General features: G+C 45.1%; 1 protein-coding gene across 1 annotated transcript in view; it reads right to left on the bottom strand.

Moving 5' to 3' along the window:
- LOC142764906 (protein Skeletor, isoforms B/C-like) overlaps window positions 1–18,913 on the bottom strand; it is a 56,428-nt gene that overhangs the window by 15,004 nt on the left and 22,511 nt on the right. Inside the window, exons 5-9 of the mRNA XM_075865446.1 lie at window positions 14,315–14,483; window positions 12,699–12,771; window positions 9,344–9,609; window positions 6,686–6,763; window positions 3,219–3,270 (exon numbers count right to left, since the gene is read on the bottom strand). Coding sequence (XP_075721561.1) covers window positions 3,242–3,270; window positions 6,686–6,763; window positions 9,344–9,609; window positions 12,699–12,771; window positions 14,315–14,483 — 615 coding nt within the window. The 3' untranslated portion in view covers window positions 3,219–3,241. The remainder of the gene's footprint in view (window positions 1–3,218; window positions 3,271–6,685; window positions 6,764–9,343; window positions 9,610–12,698; window positions 12,772–14,314; window positions 14,484–18,913) is intronic.

Here is an 18,913-nt window from a genome sequence, read left to right as displayed (position 1 = left end):
CACCTCAATGGGCACACACATAGGCCCTAATTATGCCAATATTTTCATGGGCATACTCGAAAACGAATTTCTGACAAGCCGTTCACTTAAATTATTGTACTACAAAAGGTACATTGACGATATAATGATGATTTGGCAGCACGGTGAACCTAATCTGTTATCATTCATTCATGATTTTAACAACGCTCATCCGTCCATTTCATTCTCTCATACCTACTCAGGACAAGCTATCAACATTCTTGACGTAACAGTGACAATGTGTGACGGCAAGCTTGCCACTAAAGTTTACAGAAAACCAACTGATACTCAACAGTACCTTCATTTTAATAGCAACCATGTCAAGCGCTCTAAAACCAGCATACCCTATAGCCAGGCCCTTCGTTTAAAAAGAATATGCTCCCAAGAAACTGATTTTAATTCCAATTGTGCGCAGCTTCCGAATGCTTTATCAAAACAGAAATACCCTTCCAAGATTATAGATGACGCCATAAAAAGGGCAAGTAACCTGGACCGCAAAACGCTTTTAAGCACCAACAATAAACAGCCGGTCTTCTCCTGCACTAACCTTGTTCTAACATTTTCCGCGCCTGTGCAACACGTAAATGCCATTTTAAGAAAGCACCATAACATACTTCTAAAAAGCGAACTACTTAAATCAATTTTCCCAGAACCACCGCGTGTGACGTACAGAAGAGCGCAAAATCTGCGTGACCTACTCATGTCGTCAAAAAGCGTACGCAGTAAACCTACTGGTTATGGAGGCGGAAATGTTGTAGGCCCGTGTGCTCAGATTTGGGTGCACGTTAAAGAACCCCAGGTGGTCGAAATTTCCGGAGCCCTCCACTACGGCGTCTCTCATAATCATATGGTGGTTTTGGGACGTTAAACCTCACATATCAATCAAAACCTACTGGTTGCCGTCCTTGCAACAAACCTCGTTGCAAAGTCTGCCAGCATATGACCACTACACTTATCGCAAACAGCACCGCATCTAACTTCAGCGTGAAAATAAATGGTGACTATAACTGCGACACGCGTAATGTAGTTTACCTCCTGGAATGCTTGATCTGTGGAATGCAGTACGTAGGCGAAACCGAAACACCCTTCCGATATCGGTTTAACAATCACAAAGCTCATATCTCTTCACTTCCTCACCTTCCAATATTAAAGCATGCTAACGCAATTGGCCACTCATTTGACCACATTAGAGCCACGATTCTGGAGTTTGGCTTCCGAACGCATCATGACAGGGAAGTGCGCGAATAATTTCTCATCTTTAAGTTCAATACAATCGCAGGCGGTTTGAATGAGAGTACGGGAAAACTTAGCGTCTTGCATCGCTGACCGTTGTAGATGTTATTGCTTGTACCAGCTGTAATCCTTGTGCACGTGTCGTGACTTGTTAATTGATTGCTTATAAGTAGGATGTGATACGGGGGCCCCCATATAGATTTCATGTCTGATTGTTGTACTTGTTTTTATGATGTTTGCACTCACGTGATCATTGCAAGCGAAACGTATGCGCTTATATGCTGTTGCACCACTGTTACATCTGTTATTCTGACAAGGGCCGGTCCCACGGCCGAAACGTAAAGAAACCTTTCTGTTTTTCGACGTGTGTCTTCTTTTTATGCATATATATATATATATATATATATATATATATAAATATATATATATATATATATATATATATATATATATATATATATATATATATATATATATATATATATATATATATATACGCACAAGTAGCCTTATTATGGTCATCTACTGTGGCCGCGCCGCAGACAGAAAACTTGGTTACTTAGCAAGCACATGTTTACTACAATTAATACTTCTCCTAAAAATGCTAGCAATAATTGCTTCGTAAAACATTGAAATATGTTGCTATCGCATCCATTACAATAGCCCTTTTGGCGAAAATGTGACTTTTTTATACTGTCCGAAGCAGACATCATCAACTGCATATATCAGCAAGTTGTGGGGATGGCACGCTTACACAAAGTTCCCCCAGAAAGGAAGATAGGAAATGCGTTATGTTTCTGTAATGTCATGGATGATTCGAGTTTCGCTCTTCTTAATGACAAAAGTGTTGTTAGGTCAGGACAGCAATCTTGACGGGTATAGAATGGCTACCAAAAAGCCTTTTAAAATCCTTTCCTTTACGCACGTTTTTTTACAATAGCTGCATTATCCTTTAGGCCGTCATTGACGCATCTCTCGATTTGGCCAGCGCGTACACTTTTCCACACTTATGAACCCTTTCCGCGCAATCAGCAATACGGTTTTGGTGCTGGGAATATCTCAGCACCAAAAAAGGCCGTCTAAACTCTGCAGAACGACGGAACCGGGGAAAGGACGCAACAGGTATGTGGCACAAGGCCCTTTGTTGATTGCGCGAAAAGGGTCTTGTTGAGTGTGGAAAAGTATACGTTGGTCAAATCGAGAAATACATTAACGACGGGCTAAGGGAGCATGCAGCTGATTCAAAAAGCATGCGTAAAGGAAGGAATTTGTAATGTTTTCTTAACAGCCATTTTAAAATCTGTCAGAGTTGCTCTCTCGATCTAACGAAGACTACCGTCATTAAAAAGACCAAAAAGCAAATCACGCTTGATGTCACAGAAGCGGAACGCATTCCCTATCCGGGGAGGGCTGTACAAGCACGGTTTCTCGACAGCCTACCGATACAGAGACGGCGTATATATGTACGCATGTACGGTGAATGTCGTCTGTTTTGGGCAGTATAAGTATACGTGCAGTTTTTCAATAAAAGTTGTTGAAAGTTCAGCGCTCGTCGTTGTCCCTTGTGTTCTTTCTGTTAAGTATGTTTTGAGCTGCAGTGTGCCAGAAGTGAGCGTGCTTGAGCTCACTTAGTTTTTAAAACGGCTATATTTGTCACCGGTAAAGCGCACTTTCTCAGCTTTGCATAGAAATCACGAGTCAAGGAGAAATAATGGAAGAAACCTTTGATTTCTGAATGCTACAAGAAATCCTTACTATTATTCTCAGGCACTGCGCCATGCTCCCGACCGGGTTGCAGAAATTAGGTGTCTTTTCTTATCTTCTAACCCCTACCACAACCACTACTATTCATACTGAGTCTTAATACATCACGCAGTCTTAAGCTATTGGAGCTGACCAGTCTGAACGTATTAGAGGCTGATAAAAAAATAAACTTAAGTCATGTGCTGTTACCGACGTACACTCACCCCGTGAAAATAGGCAGCCGTCCTCAAGAGCTCTTGACATGCTGGCCCCCTTCTGTTGAACAAAAAAAGAACGCAGAAACTTAGGGTTCTTCAAATGGCGTCCTGATCAAAAGGAAGCTCTAAGGCAACCTTATCAGAAACCTGGGTAAAACGGCAAAGTGTTTTACATAGACACATGAATATTACAAATAACAAGGGCGTGTTTGAAGTCTGTAAAAGACTACAAAACAAATTCTGAGACTATTTGCCAGAATCATGTCTTGTAATGGTGCAAGTAGTACTGAGAGGTGGGGACTCCGGGTTACTTTAAATCAGTAAAAGAAGAAGTAAGAAGCACCTAAAACAAACTAACGTGTAACATTTCTCCTATTTGAAGATACAGTCGTGACTCGTGAGTAATATAAGAAGGAACAAGAAATTCGTTTTTAAAAAGACAAAAATAGCAAAGGACAATTGATGTCAGAGCGAAAACTCAATGTATGACAACGCATAAACCAGCAATATTATCAACAGCAGTGCATTACTTACCAATAAATTAAGCTAAGTGTATGACATGACGTGCGGCACAAGTGGAGCATTTGCGAAATGATTTCGATGATGTGAGAGCGTCGGACAACAATTATTCACTAGTAATCAAACAAGCTCGAATAAAAAAAAGAACTTTCCGTGGATCAAGAGCAGTAATAAAATGCCGCTTGTCCGTTTCTGTTATTGACGGCGTTACTATGTGTAATGGCGCGAATAGTTCAAAAATAGGTTAAAGTGGTAAGGCTTGGTATATGCTGCGATCTACAGGGGCCCAGTGGAACCAAGCTAGCAGTATCATGGCCTCCGAGATTGCGGAAAATCGTTCAATGATCATCGTTTCTACTGTGGCTTGTGCTACTTTCGCTCTGCTGCTACTAGTGTCGGCGGCCACGTAGTGAAGATGGGTAACATTGGGCACGTAAACAGTGACCTATTAGAGACCGCTTTCACATGGGTGATTTGAGATGCGCTAACGCGATGCGGACAATAAAACTGTGACATTACTTTAAATAAGCACTTCTTTGGCACAAAACTAGCACGACGAGGTTTATAGCCACTACTTGAACAATCAACGCCGGTCTTTAGCGTCCCTTTAAAGGGAGACATAGGTCCCCAAAAAACATCAATTGAGACAAAACAGCTTACGGTTAGATTTCAAAGAGAAACTTTTCAAGCACGGGGTGCCCGCCGAATATACAATTACTTGTTATGTAACAATATAAATGCAACGTATTGTGCTACAAAATATACATTTCTATTGCCATGATCATTTTGGCGCATTCCAGCTGCATTTACTGTTTGTGACCTGTAAAAGGTAATTTCAGCAACGCCTCTCATAGTGCTCAAGACTACGCATCTGTGTACATGGCGTTTTTTGCGTTTTGGCCACTGCCGTAGGTTCATGTATCCTGATGCTCAGAGTCAAACTACCGTTTCGAACTTAAAAGTGCAACCATGTAGCACTGAGCTATGTACCATGGCGGTGGGTCCTGCGGGGCGTTGCTTACCAATAGCACATTTCGGCTGCGTGTCCCACCTGCATCTGTATAGTTTAGCGGTGCTGTCAAGCTACATCGCAGTTTTGCTTTAAGTTACAGTCGAACCCACCTAATCAATACTCAAGTGCCACGAAAATTTTATTGTTATAACCGATCAGTGTTATAAAAGGGTTGCACGATATAAATCACAGCATATCTACGGAGTTAACGATGATGAGTGGGGCTAAGTGTCCGTCCGTCCGTCCATCCGTCCGCATGTCCATGTGTTCGTCCGTCCGTGCATGCGCCCATGCGTCTAATCGCGTTAGAGAATGGAGACGGCGCGCGGGTAACACCGACGAGACACGAGCCAAGGAAGCCGAGCACAAGCGTCTTCAATGCGCCCACCGTTCTGCTTCGTCCACGCCCCACCAATGATCCACCACATATGACGACAACCCAAGAGACAGAGAGGTACTCATTTTCAGCATACCCAGGCATAGCCAGCGCAGCAGCCAATCGGAGAGTAGCGGTACAGCGCCATTTAAAATGTCCCCACTCAACTGCAATTTGTATCTACTTCTATGAGACAGCGCCGTCTAATAAACTGTTCAGGAGGTATTGGCTTGTTTTCTTTCTGGTCTCTTCTTTTCTCAGTTAAACGTGACGCATGACAAGGTCAGACTAAGAGGATGGCAGACTGTTGTGACAAAAGCATAAAGGGGATGACAGGCTGTTTTGACAAAACCATAACTATCGCTTGGGATATACATTGACTGTCCTTTTCGTTGCGTCTGCCATGGCACTACACACGAATAGCGGGGCGTTTGCTTGCGTTTACCTTGCCCCGCCGCGGTGGTCTAGTGGCTAAGGTACTCGGCTGCTGACCCGCAGGTCGTGGGTTCGATTCCCGGCTGCGGCGGCTGAATTTCCTATGGAGGCGGAAGTGTTGTAGGCCCGTGTACTAAGATTTGGGTGCACGTTAAAGAACCCCAGGTGGTCAAATTTTCCGGAGCCCTTCACTACGGCGTCTCCCATAATCAAATGGTGGTTTTGGGACGTTAAACCCCACAAATCAATCAATCAATCAGTCAGCTTGCGTTTACCATGGATAAGGAGAGAAAAATTTCTGATTAGTGGCACAGAAGAGCGCAGATCCTCAACTCATCGATTCCCGAAGTAGTCGCCTGGCAATCAGCGGATGAGAAGAACGAACAGAAGAAGGCCAAACATGCTGTGGAGACAACGGAACAAAGAGAGGAACGTCTAACAAAGTGGCGTCGTCAGGAGGCCGTTTGACTGTCGATACGGTGAAACTTCGTGAAAGTGCTAGTCCGACTTGGTCCTTGGAGACGAACTTCACAAACAGTTCGTTTGAATATGTATGCGACGAATGGACAGCCTCTGCCACAAGGAAGACATGGCACTAGTAGTTAGTTCCTTGCGTGAAACGTTCAACTTAGCCGACGTCCTCTTAGCTCACGCTATGTATATCCTGGCGTAGGCAAACGAAGTCACTGCACCTGTACGTTTCATTACGCCGTTTCGTGCAACCGTTTAAGCGCTTAACGGTGGTAGAACATATAGCCAAGCATGTTATTTTGACGTGTGTGTATTTAGCCAGCCAAGATAGTTTGCAGCGCTTGGCGGCGACCACGCCTCAATGTTTCTGGAGCTTCCAGATTGTTCTTTAGGATGATTTACTTAAGATTGCACGCAGGTCGTGAATAGTCTAGTTTTTTTTTCTTTTTTTCGAGAGTCGATTGTCAAGTTTATAGACGGTGGACGCTAGACCTGTTTGCCGCTATCAACGTGCAGGGCATATAGTTAGCGTTATCATTTTTCGTGGGCGCACGATCACTCGAGTAAACAGTCATCTTGAATACGCCTATTACTGCCTTCGTCAGCGTCACGACCATGTGGCGATATTACGGTGCTAGCTATGACAGAGAATCAACTCACCGAAGCACTGTCGAGTGACCAGGGCTGTCATCACGGCGGCGATGGTGAGGGTAAGAAGTGACAGCACGGACAGTGAGCCTGCAAAAGTGACAAAACAAATTTATGGGCAGCGAAGGGGGTGGCACTGAACTGCGCTAGCAAGTGGATAGGTGTTGGTTAATATTATGATTCCTATTAGGCCCAAGTTCTGTTCAATGTAGGGAGCTGGTTGTTAGAAATTCAGACGCGCGTGGCCCCGCGGTTACAAAAGAAATACAAAAACAAAAAACAACCTATCTGCGTACTCTTCGAGAAAGCTGAAGTAGCGATTCAACTAGCTATTATTTTTATTTACTATAGTGAAACTAAATATTTAAGGACTTTCTGTTGATTATCTACTTATTATTTAAAATGTATTTAGAAGGCATAAAATAATATCTGCCGGATATAATTCAAAACTAGTATACCAAACTAGAATAAATGCCCTACTCAGTTCTCTAAAGTGAAAGAAGCTGCCTCAATGGAAAACGGGAACAGCGCGAATGCTTCGACAAAATCTCCCTTAACACGTGGCCTCACTTTCTGGAGTTTACCAGGTTGGCAGCGTACATAGAAAACATGCTAAACGTTAGTAGCCGTGAAAAAACAACCCGTGATTTTGTTGTACCAGGTGGTATCTCAAAGACCTACAAATTTCGCAATACGGTTTCCGAAATATAAGTCCACCGAGCTTGCATGCATTGCTCACGCAAAACAAAATAATTCTTTAAGTGTTCGAAAAAAAGTCACAATTGGGTTCTTGGTATCTTTTAGGAGTACGCGAAAGCATTTGACCTCATTAACTACAACTTACTAATTGAAAAAATGGAGCACTATGGTACTCGAGGAAAAAGCTTTGTTGCTTATTTCATCTCATCTGCAACATCTTACGCAGTTTGTCATGGTTAATGGTCACTAATATTCAATTAACCCAGTTAATATAGGTGTACCACAAGGGAGCATTCTCGGTCTTTTTTTCTTGGTTCTTTATATTGATGATGTTGTTCACATGATCGTACGGCAAAACATACACTATACGCTGATGATACTGGCCTCTTTTTCGCTGGCTCGAATGTTGCACGTCTTTCGGATCGGGCAAATGAAGCACTTCGTTTCATTCACTCGTGGGCTGCTAGCAATGATCTAAAACTAAACATCATTAAAACTAAGGCCATTTTGTTTTACTTGCGGAACCTTTCCTGTGCGATCCCCCGATTAGTGCTCAATATTTCTGAAATAGAAGTTGTGAATACAATCAAGACACTAGGCGTATTTTTCTCGAGTAACTTGTCTTGGGATGATCGCATCAATTATTTGCTCAAAAAGCTGTCAAAGGTAATTGGCCTTATGCGTCGACATTGCTTTACCTTCGTTCTTTCAATTAACAATATCTTATACAATGGTCTGTTTTCCTCCACTTTCAGCTATGGCGCACTGGTCTGTGGGACAATACACAAGAAAATATAAAAAAAACTTTTGTTACTACAAAAGCATGCAATACGCATAGTTATTAAAGCTCCTTACCTAAGTCACATACAGGACATGTTCGAAAAGCTTGAAAGTGAAAGCGTACAAAACATTTACAATTTCAGATTACTTCGGCAACGCAAGATGAAAAGAAAAAAAAATCCCCTTCTATAGACATTGGCGAAATTGACAAAAAATGACCCTGCATGTACACGCGCCATCCTGAGATAAGGAAAGTTCGAAAATGCCACATGACTTATGGAAAGCGAATGCTCAGGTACACATTACCGACACTACTAAACGAACTTGCCAGAGAAGGTAACGACGTAGCTTCAATGACTCTGAATCAGTTACGAGATATATATGTACAACTATGATTGTTTTCGAGTTCAAGGTATTACATATGCTTGTTGTCTTTATTTGAAATTTAGTGTATTTCCGATAGTTCTGACATGTAAAGAATAAATATTTTAATAATAAAAATTGCAATCTAGAAAAGTTCTTGCTGTCTTGATGTGTATAAGTCAACTACTAAGAATTGCAATCCAAAAAAGTTTTTACAATAATGTTTATATATGGTTTTTTCTTTATTGATGTGTAAACGTACTTTTTCGTGCTCCTTTCTTTGTTCTTTCTTTCTCTCTTCATATGTTGCATTTTATTTTCATTGTTGTATTCCCCACCACTGTATGCCATAGTCTGGTGCACGGATCTAGTCAAGCCTTCTCAGGCTTTCTGTCCATGCGACAAACATCTCTCAGACGATGAATAAACTGAATTGGTTTGAATTGAAGATCGGTGATTCAATTTGTAACCACTGACTTTCGAAAGGCCATGAGGCAGGTACGATATACTGAGGCCATATTCGCAAAACAATGCAAATTTGTAACAGCAAAGCTGCTTAAGCCAATCGTACCATGTGTGTGAGGCCTGTAAGAAAATTATCACCAATAACAGGTTTGCGTCACAAAAACGGACGAAACATCCCTCTCACAACCGGTTGACTAAAGATGAAGAAAGGAAACATTTAGCGCCGCAACAAATGACTGCGAAGCGACGGTGGCAAACTGAAGACTGCGGGTACGTACAGTGAAGGATTGTGCCCGGGCAAGAGAACAGTGGCCACGAGAAGGCCCCGAAGCAATGTAAGGTCTCGATAAGAGAGCATCTTACCTGCGTCGCCCTTGCCTCCGGTCTTTTTGTCGTCCGGATTTTGTGGACTCGGAGCTGGACCCGGAACTGGACCTGGGCCTGGAGGTGGAATAGCCGACTCGTGGACCGGCACCGCTAAGGCTTTCCTACTGTCGATGTCCAAGTCGGCGTGACTCGCCCTGGTGCCGACGCAGTAGACCGAGAACCACGTGAAGTCGTTCCAGTTTTTACCAGTGGGCAGCGAGAGCGTTACGTCTGTCTTGGCGATCTTGGGAAGCTTGTCTGTACTGCATGCGCGGATGGAATAATACAGTGCGCCGATTGCTAATCGGTAAACCCCGGTGAAAGCGGACGTTTCCGCGAGCATTTCCGAGCACAGCAACGCCATATAGGCACTTCGAACTTGAGCGCCCGTTTTTTTTAAGAACATGTTAGACGCATTCTCAAATAGTTGTAGGGCTTAGCGTGCCTGAACCGCGATATGGTCTTGACACAACTGTGTTTGACACAATGTCGACAAAAAGTAAAAGACAACGCACAGATATGCCCTATTAAAATGTAGGAGAGGACGGTGGCCACCGTATGCTAATTAATAGAGAATCGGACACGTTATTCCAAGGCTGCAGGTTTGTCACAGCCGGGCGGCAAGTTACCATTTCATTCTCTTTAATTTTACCATGCTTATACTGTAGTCACTACAAACATGGTCTCTGTACCTTCCGTGGCTTGATTTTGAGTTCTCATAACCAATGCCAGAAGCCGCACAGTGAAAAATGCACCGTACAACGGACGCACTAGAAGAACGTTGTATCCCTCTCAGTGCGTTTCGAATTCACCCTGTGGTGTTACCATTGATAATCTAAAAAACTGGTACTTCGCAAACACCTTCTCGCTCTATATATTGTTTGATTACGATGTACATTGCTTGTTCCCGCCATTTTGTACGGGGCCGTGATTCGAACCAAGCTTGCGTAGAGACTTTTCCTGACCCCGGCCCTTAGCATCCCAAAAAATGGAACACATGAAAGAAAAAAAAAGCTTCGAAGTGCATACCCTTCATGGTCTCAGTCAGTGTAGCAGCCTTGAGTAAAGTTACCCGCAAACGTTTTCAGTACAAGTAGGGCATATTCAAAATGTGCAGGACCATCTATCGACAAACCCGTAATGTCGATCCACAATATTTTGTTGGGCGCGACAACAAAACCAGCCTCATATCGCATCCTTTCAGGTGCTAGTCGCTGTTAATTTAATCTTCGTTCTGCGATGACTTCCGATTTCTACTTGTGTTGTTCACGCAACGAGGAATCCCTGATAATGCCGGGAACAAGGCGTCACCGTCGAGCAGCCGTAGTATCCCCAATATCAATCAAATATATCAGTTACCCAAACAAAGGAAAATAAACTACTGACACCAGCTCGTTCTGTCACCAATATTGGCTTTGCACTTTAGTTCGCAAATGATAATCGGGCATGCGATAAACTGCTCTTCAACCTCACTGATTGATTTGTGGGGTTTAACGTCCCAAAACCACCATATGATTATGAGAGACGCCGTAGTGGAGGGCTACGGAAATTTAGACCACCTTGGGTTTTTTAACGTGCACCCAAATCTGAGCACACGGGCCTACAACATTTCCGCCTCCATCGGAAATGCAGCCGCCACAGCAGGGATTCAAACCCGCGACCTGCGGGTCAGCAGCCGAGTACCTTAGCCACTAGATCACCGCGGCGGGGCGTCAACCTCACTGAGGGAGCAGGATTGATCAACTTTAGCTTGCGGACGTTTCAGCTCAACGAAAACTAGAATTTACGTACACGAACTTGCAAGCAGTGCAACGGAGGCTGGCGAACACAGCCGCAGGAAATGAGTGCTGGCAAAGGAGGCTCGATTTGCGCAAAAGTCCCTAAGGGATCTCTACGCAAGATTCGCCTGCTCGTCCCAAAACCATTATACGGTCATGAGATACGCCGAGGAGGGCTCCGGAAATTCCGACTATTCGGTGTTCTTTAACGTAAACTGACACCACACAGTTCACTAGCCTCCACCGTTTCGCCTCTATCGATATGCGACCGCCGTGGCCGGGATCGGGTCAGCATTTTCAGGTCAGAACTTTCGGGTCAGCAGCCACGCACCCTAGCCACTGACCTTCCGAGGCGGACAACGGGCGAGTTTGTAAACGCGCGCAGAACTCCGAAGTTTGGTTCTCGTCAATTTCTGGAAGCCCAGCGAGCTTCACTGAGCATTCAGTGCTAGATTACGGAAAAAAATGGCGCGTTTTCTTGACCTGAAAGCTCCGCAAACGAGTGCAGCTCAGCCTCTCCATGGGATCTCCTTCAGAAACGGTAGCAGATGATGCCCAGAAACAAAAATGGCGGACGTACTCGTGGGTTGCCGAAGCACCAAACATTATGAGTATACGCCATTGGTGTCACATATATCTTTCATTGCATCAGAGTATGTATAGAATCGAGTAGCGGCATCGTCAATGTGCTATATTTATTGATGTAATGTGTTTTGGAAGTTATGCGCCAAAAGCCTATGATGCATGCAATGGTTTCCTTATTTCTTCGGGTCGTTACAATCTCATTGTGAAATAGTGAAACAAATACACATACGCAGGCTAGAGAGACGCTACGAACGTTTCGTCTTTCTAGCAAGTGTCGTCGGCGTCTTTTGCGCTACTCCGCAATGCATCCTTATCAACCAGCTCGGCTCTGCTTAAATATTATAATCATTTTTATCTACAAGTTGGAGCTCGTGACTTAACTAAAGTTGGAGCTCGTGACCACTAAAAAAAAAGAAAGATCTAAAGTCAAACACAAAACACGCACGATGACATTTAAGCCAAGACATTCGCAGGCTCTGAGCCCACCCGTACGTGGTATACTATCTCTCAATGGCACGAACGGCGTCCTGCCGTATCTAAATGGGAAGTAGGCCTGAAAAAAATGTGCCTTGCGAAGAAAACTATCAAAAAATGGCTCCTGGTTACACACAGTTTGGTACCGCTGGTGTATTCTGGTAAAATGTTACTGTCGCACACTACAAAGCGTGCACTTCCTCAAAAAAAACTTGAAAACCACCCATTGGGTAAATGTGGGGCCCCAAAGTAAAATAACAAAGCACTTGTGGAAGAGGTGAGATTTGTAGTACGACACTAACTTTACTAGAATCTTTCAGTGGATCTCTGGCACATATACAGGGCCGTCGTTTTTGGTAGCTAACTCGCTTCATCAGATATGATTTTTTTCCGCCGCATATTTCTCATTCAGTTAGAGCAGGTCACCACTGCTACCAATGAGAGATGGACCTACGTATTCATGCTCCATCCTCCCGAACTCTCGTGATTTAGAAGAAAAAGAAAGCTTTTCGTACTTTCCATTGTAGAGCAGTTTGGTCATCTGAGCCACTTCTGCGTACTTATTCGGCGCTGCCATGAAGAAGGCGGCTGCAGGAAAAGAAACAACAACGAAGTAAAACCAATTACATTGCGAGAAAATATGAACGTGTCAATACGCTCTGACAACTCAAACATTGTACATTTTGGTCAATGAAGTCGTGCACCCGGTTCTGTTAACATTATACGCATGAAGAAACCGGTACCTTATTTATTTATAATAGTGATATGATATATAAAAGTGATATATTAGAGACGCTGTAGTGAATGGATCCGAAAAATTTGGCATCTGGTGCTTTGTAACATGCACTGAAATCACACACTACAAGGGCCTCTGCTAGATGGCCTCCATCGAAAAGCGACCGCCACGGACTCTTTCTTTCCCGGCCTCCACCAGTACTGTGCGGAAGTGGCTGACACCTACCACATAATATACGGACGTGCCCGCTCAATATTTCTTCACCCCTGTAGCCCAATCCAACCAGTCAGGACTGGGAGGGGGCTCTGCTCGATTGCCAGGAACTTCCGGCCCAACAAGTCACGGTCCAGCGTGCCAGGACAGCGGTCATGACCAAGGGGATCCCTGACTAGTGACTCCACCTAGTACTGTGGAAGTTGACACACCAGAGCATGGTTTCCCTGGCCACCTCTCCGTTTTTAATAAATGTTTACCACCACCACCACCGCGATCGGGATCAAACCCGCTACCTTCGGATGAGCACCAGAGCACCCTATATATAGCCACTGATACACAGAGGCAGACAATGACCGCTGCAAGTACCAAGGTGCTTGTTCTTTTTTCGCGTGATTTTTCAAGTTTATTCCTATCACATTCGTTGCTTCAAAGTTGCGGCGAAACTTACGTCATACTGTTGCGTAATAGTAAAAAGCGGCCGCAGTTGAACGCGCATATTACAAGTAGACATTGGTGCAGTTTACTTTTTATTCTTAGCTTGTCACCGAATATAGGCTTGTTCATTCTCCGAATCGCTTGTAGAATTTTGCAGCCAGTCTCTTGTCGAGTTTCTCAAACTTATTCACTGTTTCCCCAAAAATTATGCTTATTTAGGTAATCACCATGTTCAGCAATACAGCGTTTGTCGTTGACTATAGCGGCGCTTTTGTCGCTTCTAGTAGTTAAGTGCTGAAGTGAAAAAATACGTTGGGGCAATAAACAAAAAACCTGACTCAAACACTTGAAACATGTATTCAGCCAAATGGAGACGATGCTGAAAAGTAAATATGCGCTTACCTTCATAGATGCTCTTGCTTTCACTGCACAAAACAGGCGATTCTTTTTTTTTCAAACTTTGTATTTGAGTGACAGTTTTTGCTATCAAAATATGCTTTAAACATATAAAATTGTTGAATTTTCTACTTCATTCGGGCTTATCTTGTGATGATTACTGACTTGTTAGTTCGGTGGCATCTGGAAGCCCTGCACAGAACGCTCGCTAGTGGCCTGGCCCTGGATTGAATGTATTGATCCCATCACGCATTACTCTCAGGAAGGTCGAGTGAAATGCGAGATGGGGTGGTGCACATGTAACGTAAGACGGCACTCTAGGGCAGCGCTGTGGTATACTGTACTCACAGCCTGCGCAGCCAGCGTCGTACTGGAACTGTTTGAGCAACATCGTCGCGCTGTCCTTGAGCGTAACGTCGTCAGCGCTGGTCTTTCCTAACATAGGTGACAGCTTGCCCAGGCTCTGTTCTTTCGGCAGCATGAAGTTGGGAGGCAACACCACGTGGCCGAAGTCAACCTGCATCACAGCGACAAACAAGATACCTAAATGGAAAAAAATGCATAAAATAAAATAGATATAAAAATAATTTCAATATGGTAAGGAATTCCGAGATTATGTAGAATCTGGCGGCCTGGCTTAGTCTTGGCTACTCGCTCAAATCGGGAGATTCCTTGCACCTTGATAAGCTCGTCAAACGTATTGTGTAAACCCAGTTGAAGGAAGACTCTGGTGCTGGTGCTTCGAGACAACATAGGGCTTGTTTGTAAATTATCCTGATTAGGCTATTGAGTTTTGACTTTTCTGCTGTGAACGATCGGTGATACGCGGTCGTATAGGTGATTTGACTTAGTACGAATGTTTGGATCAGACGGGTGATGCCAATCTATTTCATGCCTTTGTGTTTATTGGTAATGCGCCGAATGAGGCGCATCGTGTTCGACACTCTGGCGCCAATGTTGCGAACTGTCTCTCCGCTGGTACCTTTACTTTCTATGACGAGACCTAGCTCTCGGATTTAATCCACGGGTGGTATGACGTGGCCGTCGCTTGTAGTGAGTTTTATATCGGTGTGTGTCTGCGCTTGGGGATGTTGCTTGGGTGGTCGACCTGTGAGTGTAGGGTGATATAGCAGTAGCTCAGACCACTCCGCCCAGCAGGATAGCCCTGTTCCTTGTATATACCGTTCCACTGTGTCAATATCCTCCTGTAGTCTTTGTTCAATGGAACCATCACTGCCATCCACCAATACCAAGAAACAGTACCGCGCATAGCAAAACAGCACCACTCCTACCAAGAAACATGCGCCCTGAACACAACAAGGGCAGACGTGTCAGTGGAGCCAGAGCCATGTCAAGGTTTTTTTATTTGGGGGGGGGGGAGGCTCAATCATGACGCCGTCTTTGTGAATGCAGCACGCTACCAGAAACCTCACCGCTTCATGGCTGCTGTCGCAGACCACGCACAACAATGCAAAAGCCGCACGTCAATCATCACACCGAACGTAGAAACGGTGGAGGAATTGGTCATCACGATGGCCATAGCCCACAAGAACGCCTCATATGTAATCAGCGACTCACAGACGGCCATTCGAAACTACACCAGCGGCAGAATCTCTCCCGAGGCATTGCGGATCCTGAAAGGGGTAATGACATGGTCACCCAACAATTTGCGGTTTTTGGCGAAAAACGAAAGTAGAGTGTTGCATACGATTGTGCACGTGTAAAAACTAGACTATGAAAGATGGTTTCAGTAAAAAATGAGCTGCAGAGGTCTTCGGCCGTAAACTCCGCCCACCGCTGGTGACTGCCATTTTGCCACGGCGTGCATGACGTCACAAACCGATGGGAGCAGTGCCGTCGTCCGCTACCAAACGGCACCTTCGGCCCGTGGTCAGTGTGTTGCGAGTGATGCTTGCCGCGTGGTCCACACGTGGTACAAGTGTTGCGAAGTGGTACCGGTACCATCGCCATGTCGTTCAGCACCATCATCAGCTCCCATTTCGGGCAATGATTCATCGACCAACAGAAGCGGCGTCGACGTCGTGTACGCTGCGCGTTTTGGTTTTGACCCCATCGCCACCAGCTCGAGCGACGAAGAAAGCATCGAAGACGAGGCGAACCCAGATACCAACGACCTCGGTGTTGCGGCAAACGTTGCACACGGCCTTCCGCGATGGTAAGTAGCTTTATTTCGAGCGTGCCAGGTCGGCAAGTGAAGTTAACGATTAGGAGACGCTGCATTCGCGAGCACACGGTCGACACAGCGTCTGACCACAGGCTCGGCTTTTTCACTGGTATACCGAACTCGCCGAGAAGACGCTGGTCATCATTGTAGCTGTCTGCGTGAAGTGCGCTGAGCACAAAACAGATGCGTTGCCTGCGCACCGGTCTTTCATGCGCACGTTTATCTTGTAAGCCTTGCGATTGGCGGGCTCTTTAGAAAACTTGAAGAATGACACAGTACTCTCCTGTACGCTCACAGCGAAGCATGTGCGACGCGGTAGCATTACTTCAACCGCTGCAAGTGATTTAGTTCCGGTGGTACGTTGAATAACGCTCAAACAACTCGACTGCAAGCGCAGCTGACCACTAAACACGATCGCCCTCCGTACTGGACACCATGCAGAAGCTCGCGGCGCAATCGGTTCGTTACGTCATGGCTAGCGAGCGTGCCTGTGTTGCCCGTGCACTAGGCCACTCGCTCGTTTATAAAAATATTCAATTAGAAATTACCGGCCCGACCGAATGCGCCGAAATTTCGCCAGCTTGTGTATGAACGTCTTAGGGTCAACCCACACAGCACAGATTATGACCAAAAATTGGGTGCCTTGACGCCTGCAATACAGGCAAAGTTCACGAGGCGGACTAATACGTGCAGATCTTTTGGTTCCCTGCCCACACACCACTAAGTAACCCGGAGGACAGCCCGAATTAAGTGGCGCACAACGTGGCTCGAGGTCTCACGTTCCGAGTCGCGTTAGTCGAGGTGGCCACCTAAACGGACTTTTATGTGCCGGTGTGGGAATGGGAAGATCGGCTCACTATACTTTGTGACATAACTCAACACTATCGACTGCAAAGGTACCCCCACTTCTACCTAAGCTAAATCAGACCCGGTCCGTTCAATGGCGGCAGCTACAAGCACACACATACACGAACACTGTAATCATTCATTACATATATCCCGACGTCTATAGATCCAATCTCTGCCACTACTGTACCACCAGAGCCCTCTCGACTGTATCCTATGTGAATTCCCAGAATTAATAAGAAATTCTGGTGTGGCGGCCTCCAATGAAGACCTTCGGGCGCGTTGGCGGACTGCGCTGCTCAGTTCAGGCCTGGACAAGCAACACTGGGCGATCCAGCAGGCCAAGGAAGCTGTCTGGAGACATGGTCTCTGCGTTAGCTCCTAGGCGGCAGCACCGTCCAGAAATCGGCCGGGTATCAATAAAGTTTACCTCTCTCTCTATAAACAATAATTTTGACGCGTACCATCTCAGCTTGTTTTGCAAGCGTCACAACATCACTGGCTTAAGCGTGTGCAGAGTTCTCTTCAGGAGTGCGGGAAAGAGAAGGTTTGTTGGAGCGCTTCACTCCATATAATTGTAGTCAATGTATGAGGCAAACAATGTGCTCACCCCTCTTACGTGACAAGGGGGGCTGCCGCTCCTCCTGTCCAACCTTCAATCAATGCGCACAACCTTTTTAAGTGTGAATACACTTTATAAGTGACCCCAAACCATCCACCACCGTCGGCGGCGTCCGCAGTCTTCTCTCTATCTTCAAAAGAAAGAGGACTTGGCGGGCCGCAGCGCGACGTTCTACCGAATAAGCCACGGACGCGACGCTGATATCGGTGTCAGTAACGCGCCTTTTATCTTTAACGCCGCTGCGCGCGTCCCCCCTCCCCCCTTCGCTCACTCCTCCGCTCTCCTCGCTCGCTGCAGCTGCGCGCGCACCCCTCTCTTTCGCGCGCCCGCCTTCTGGTTAAGTGCGAATGCACGGGGTGATGCTATGAGGGGGAGTAAAGTTAAAATCCGTTGGCATTCGCCAGTGAGTTAACGTAAACTCCCCCGTGTGATCAAATTGTGATTCCCAGGAACCATTGCACCATGAAGGCACCATAGTGTGATTAATAAATATAATAGTGCGAATTAATACATACCCCTTATAGCATCACCCCGTGCATTCGCACTTAACCATGTTCACCCTCGGGCAAATGCTTGGGAGTTTTTGTTTCCCCGGGTTACTTATAAATTGCGAAGGCTTACTTAGCGAACTTCGGCGACTTTGAGCGTATCTATCTATCTATCTATCTATCTATCTATCTATCTATCTATCTATCTATCTATCTATCTATCTATCTATCTATCTATCTATCTATCTATCTATCTGTCTGTCTGTCTGTCTGTCTGTCTATCTATCTATCTATCTATCTATCTATCTATCTATCTATCTATCTATCTATCTATCTATCTATCTATCTATCTATCTATCTATCTATCTATCTATCTAGCCACATACGACTTTAGCTCTCCTCGCCGTTTGGATAATGTATCGATACCAAACCTGGTATAGCATAACAATACTATATGACGAGCATATTTGTCTAGTCATAACATGAAAATCATGACACGTATGTCATGAATGTCATGATAGACATTTCATGGTGTTGCTGCTCTTGCCGTGGTTCAGATGACATGTTGCAAAACTGGTATGGCATGACATGATTGCATGGCGAACACAAGCGACAGACCCTAACATGAAAATCATGACATGTGTGTCATCTAACATCATGACTATATGCCACGCTCATGATGCGCTCTCGGCCATTTCGCTAGCGTCACATACACAAAATTTGGTATTACGGGACGTGAATGGATGACGAAGGTATGAGACTGGTGCAAACATGATAAACCTGAGATTTGTGTCATGTAACAACAT

Source organism: Rhipicephalus microplus, chromosome 6 (genome assembly GCF_043290135.1).
Source record: "Rhipicephalus microplus isolate Deutch F79 chromosome 6, USDA_Rmic, whole genome shotgun sequence".
In the NCBI taxonomy this organism is placed as follows: domain Eukaryota; kingdom Metazoa; phylum Arthropoda; class Arachnida; order Ixodida; family Ixodidae; genus Rhipicephalus; species Rhipicephalus microplus.
The sequence above is the reverse complement of the archived record's forward strand: the minus strand, read 5'-3'. Positions and strand labels throughout refer to the sequence as shown.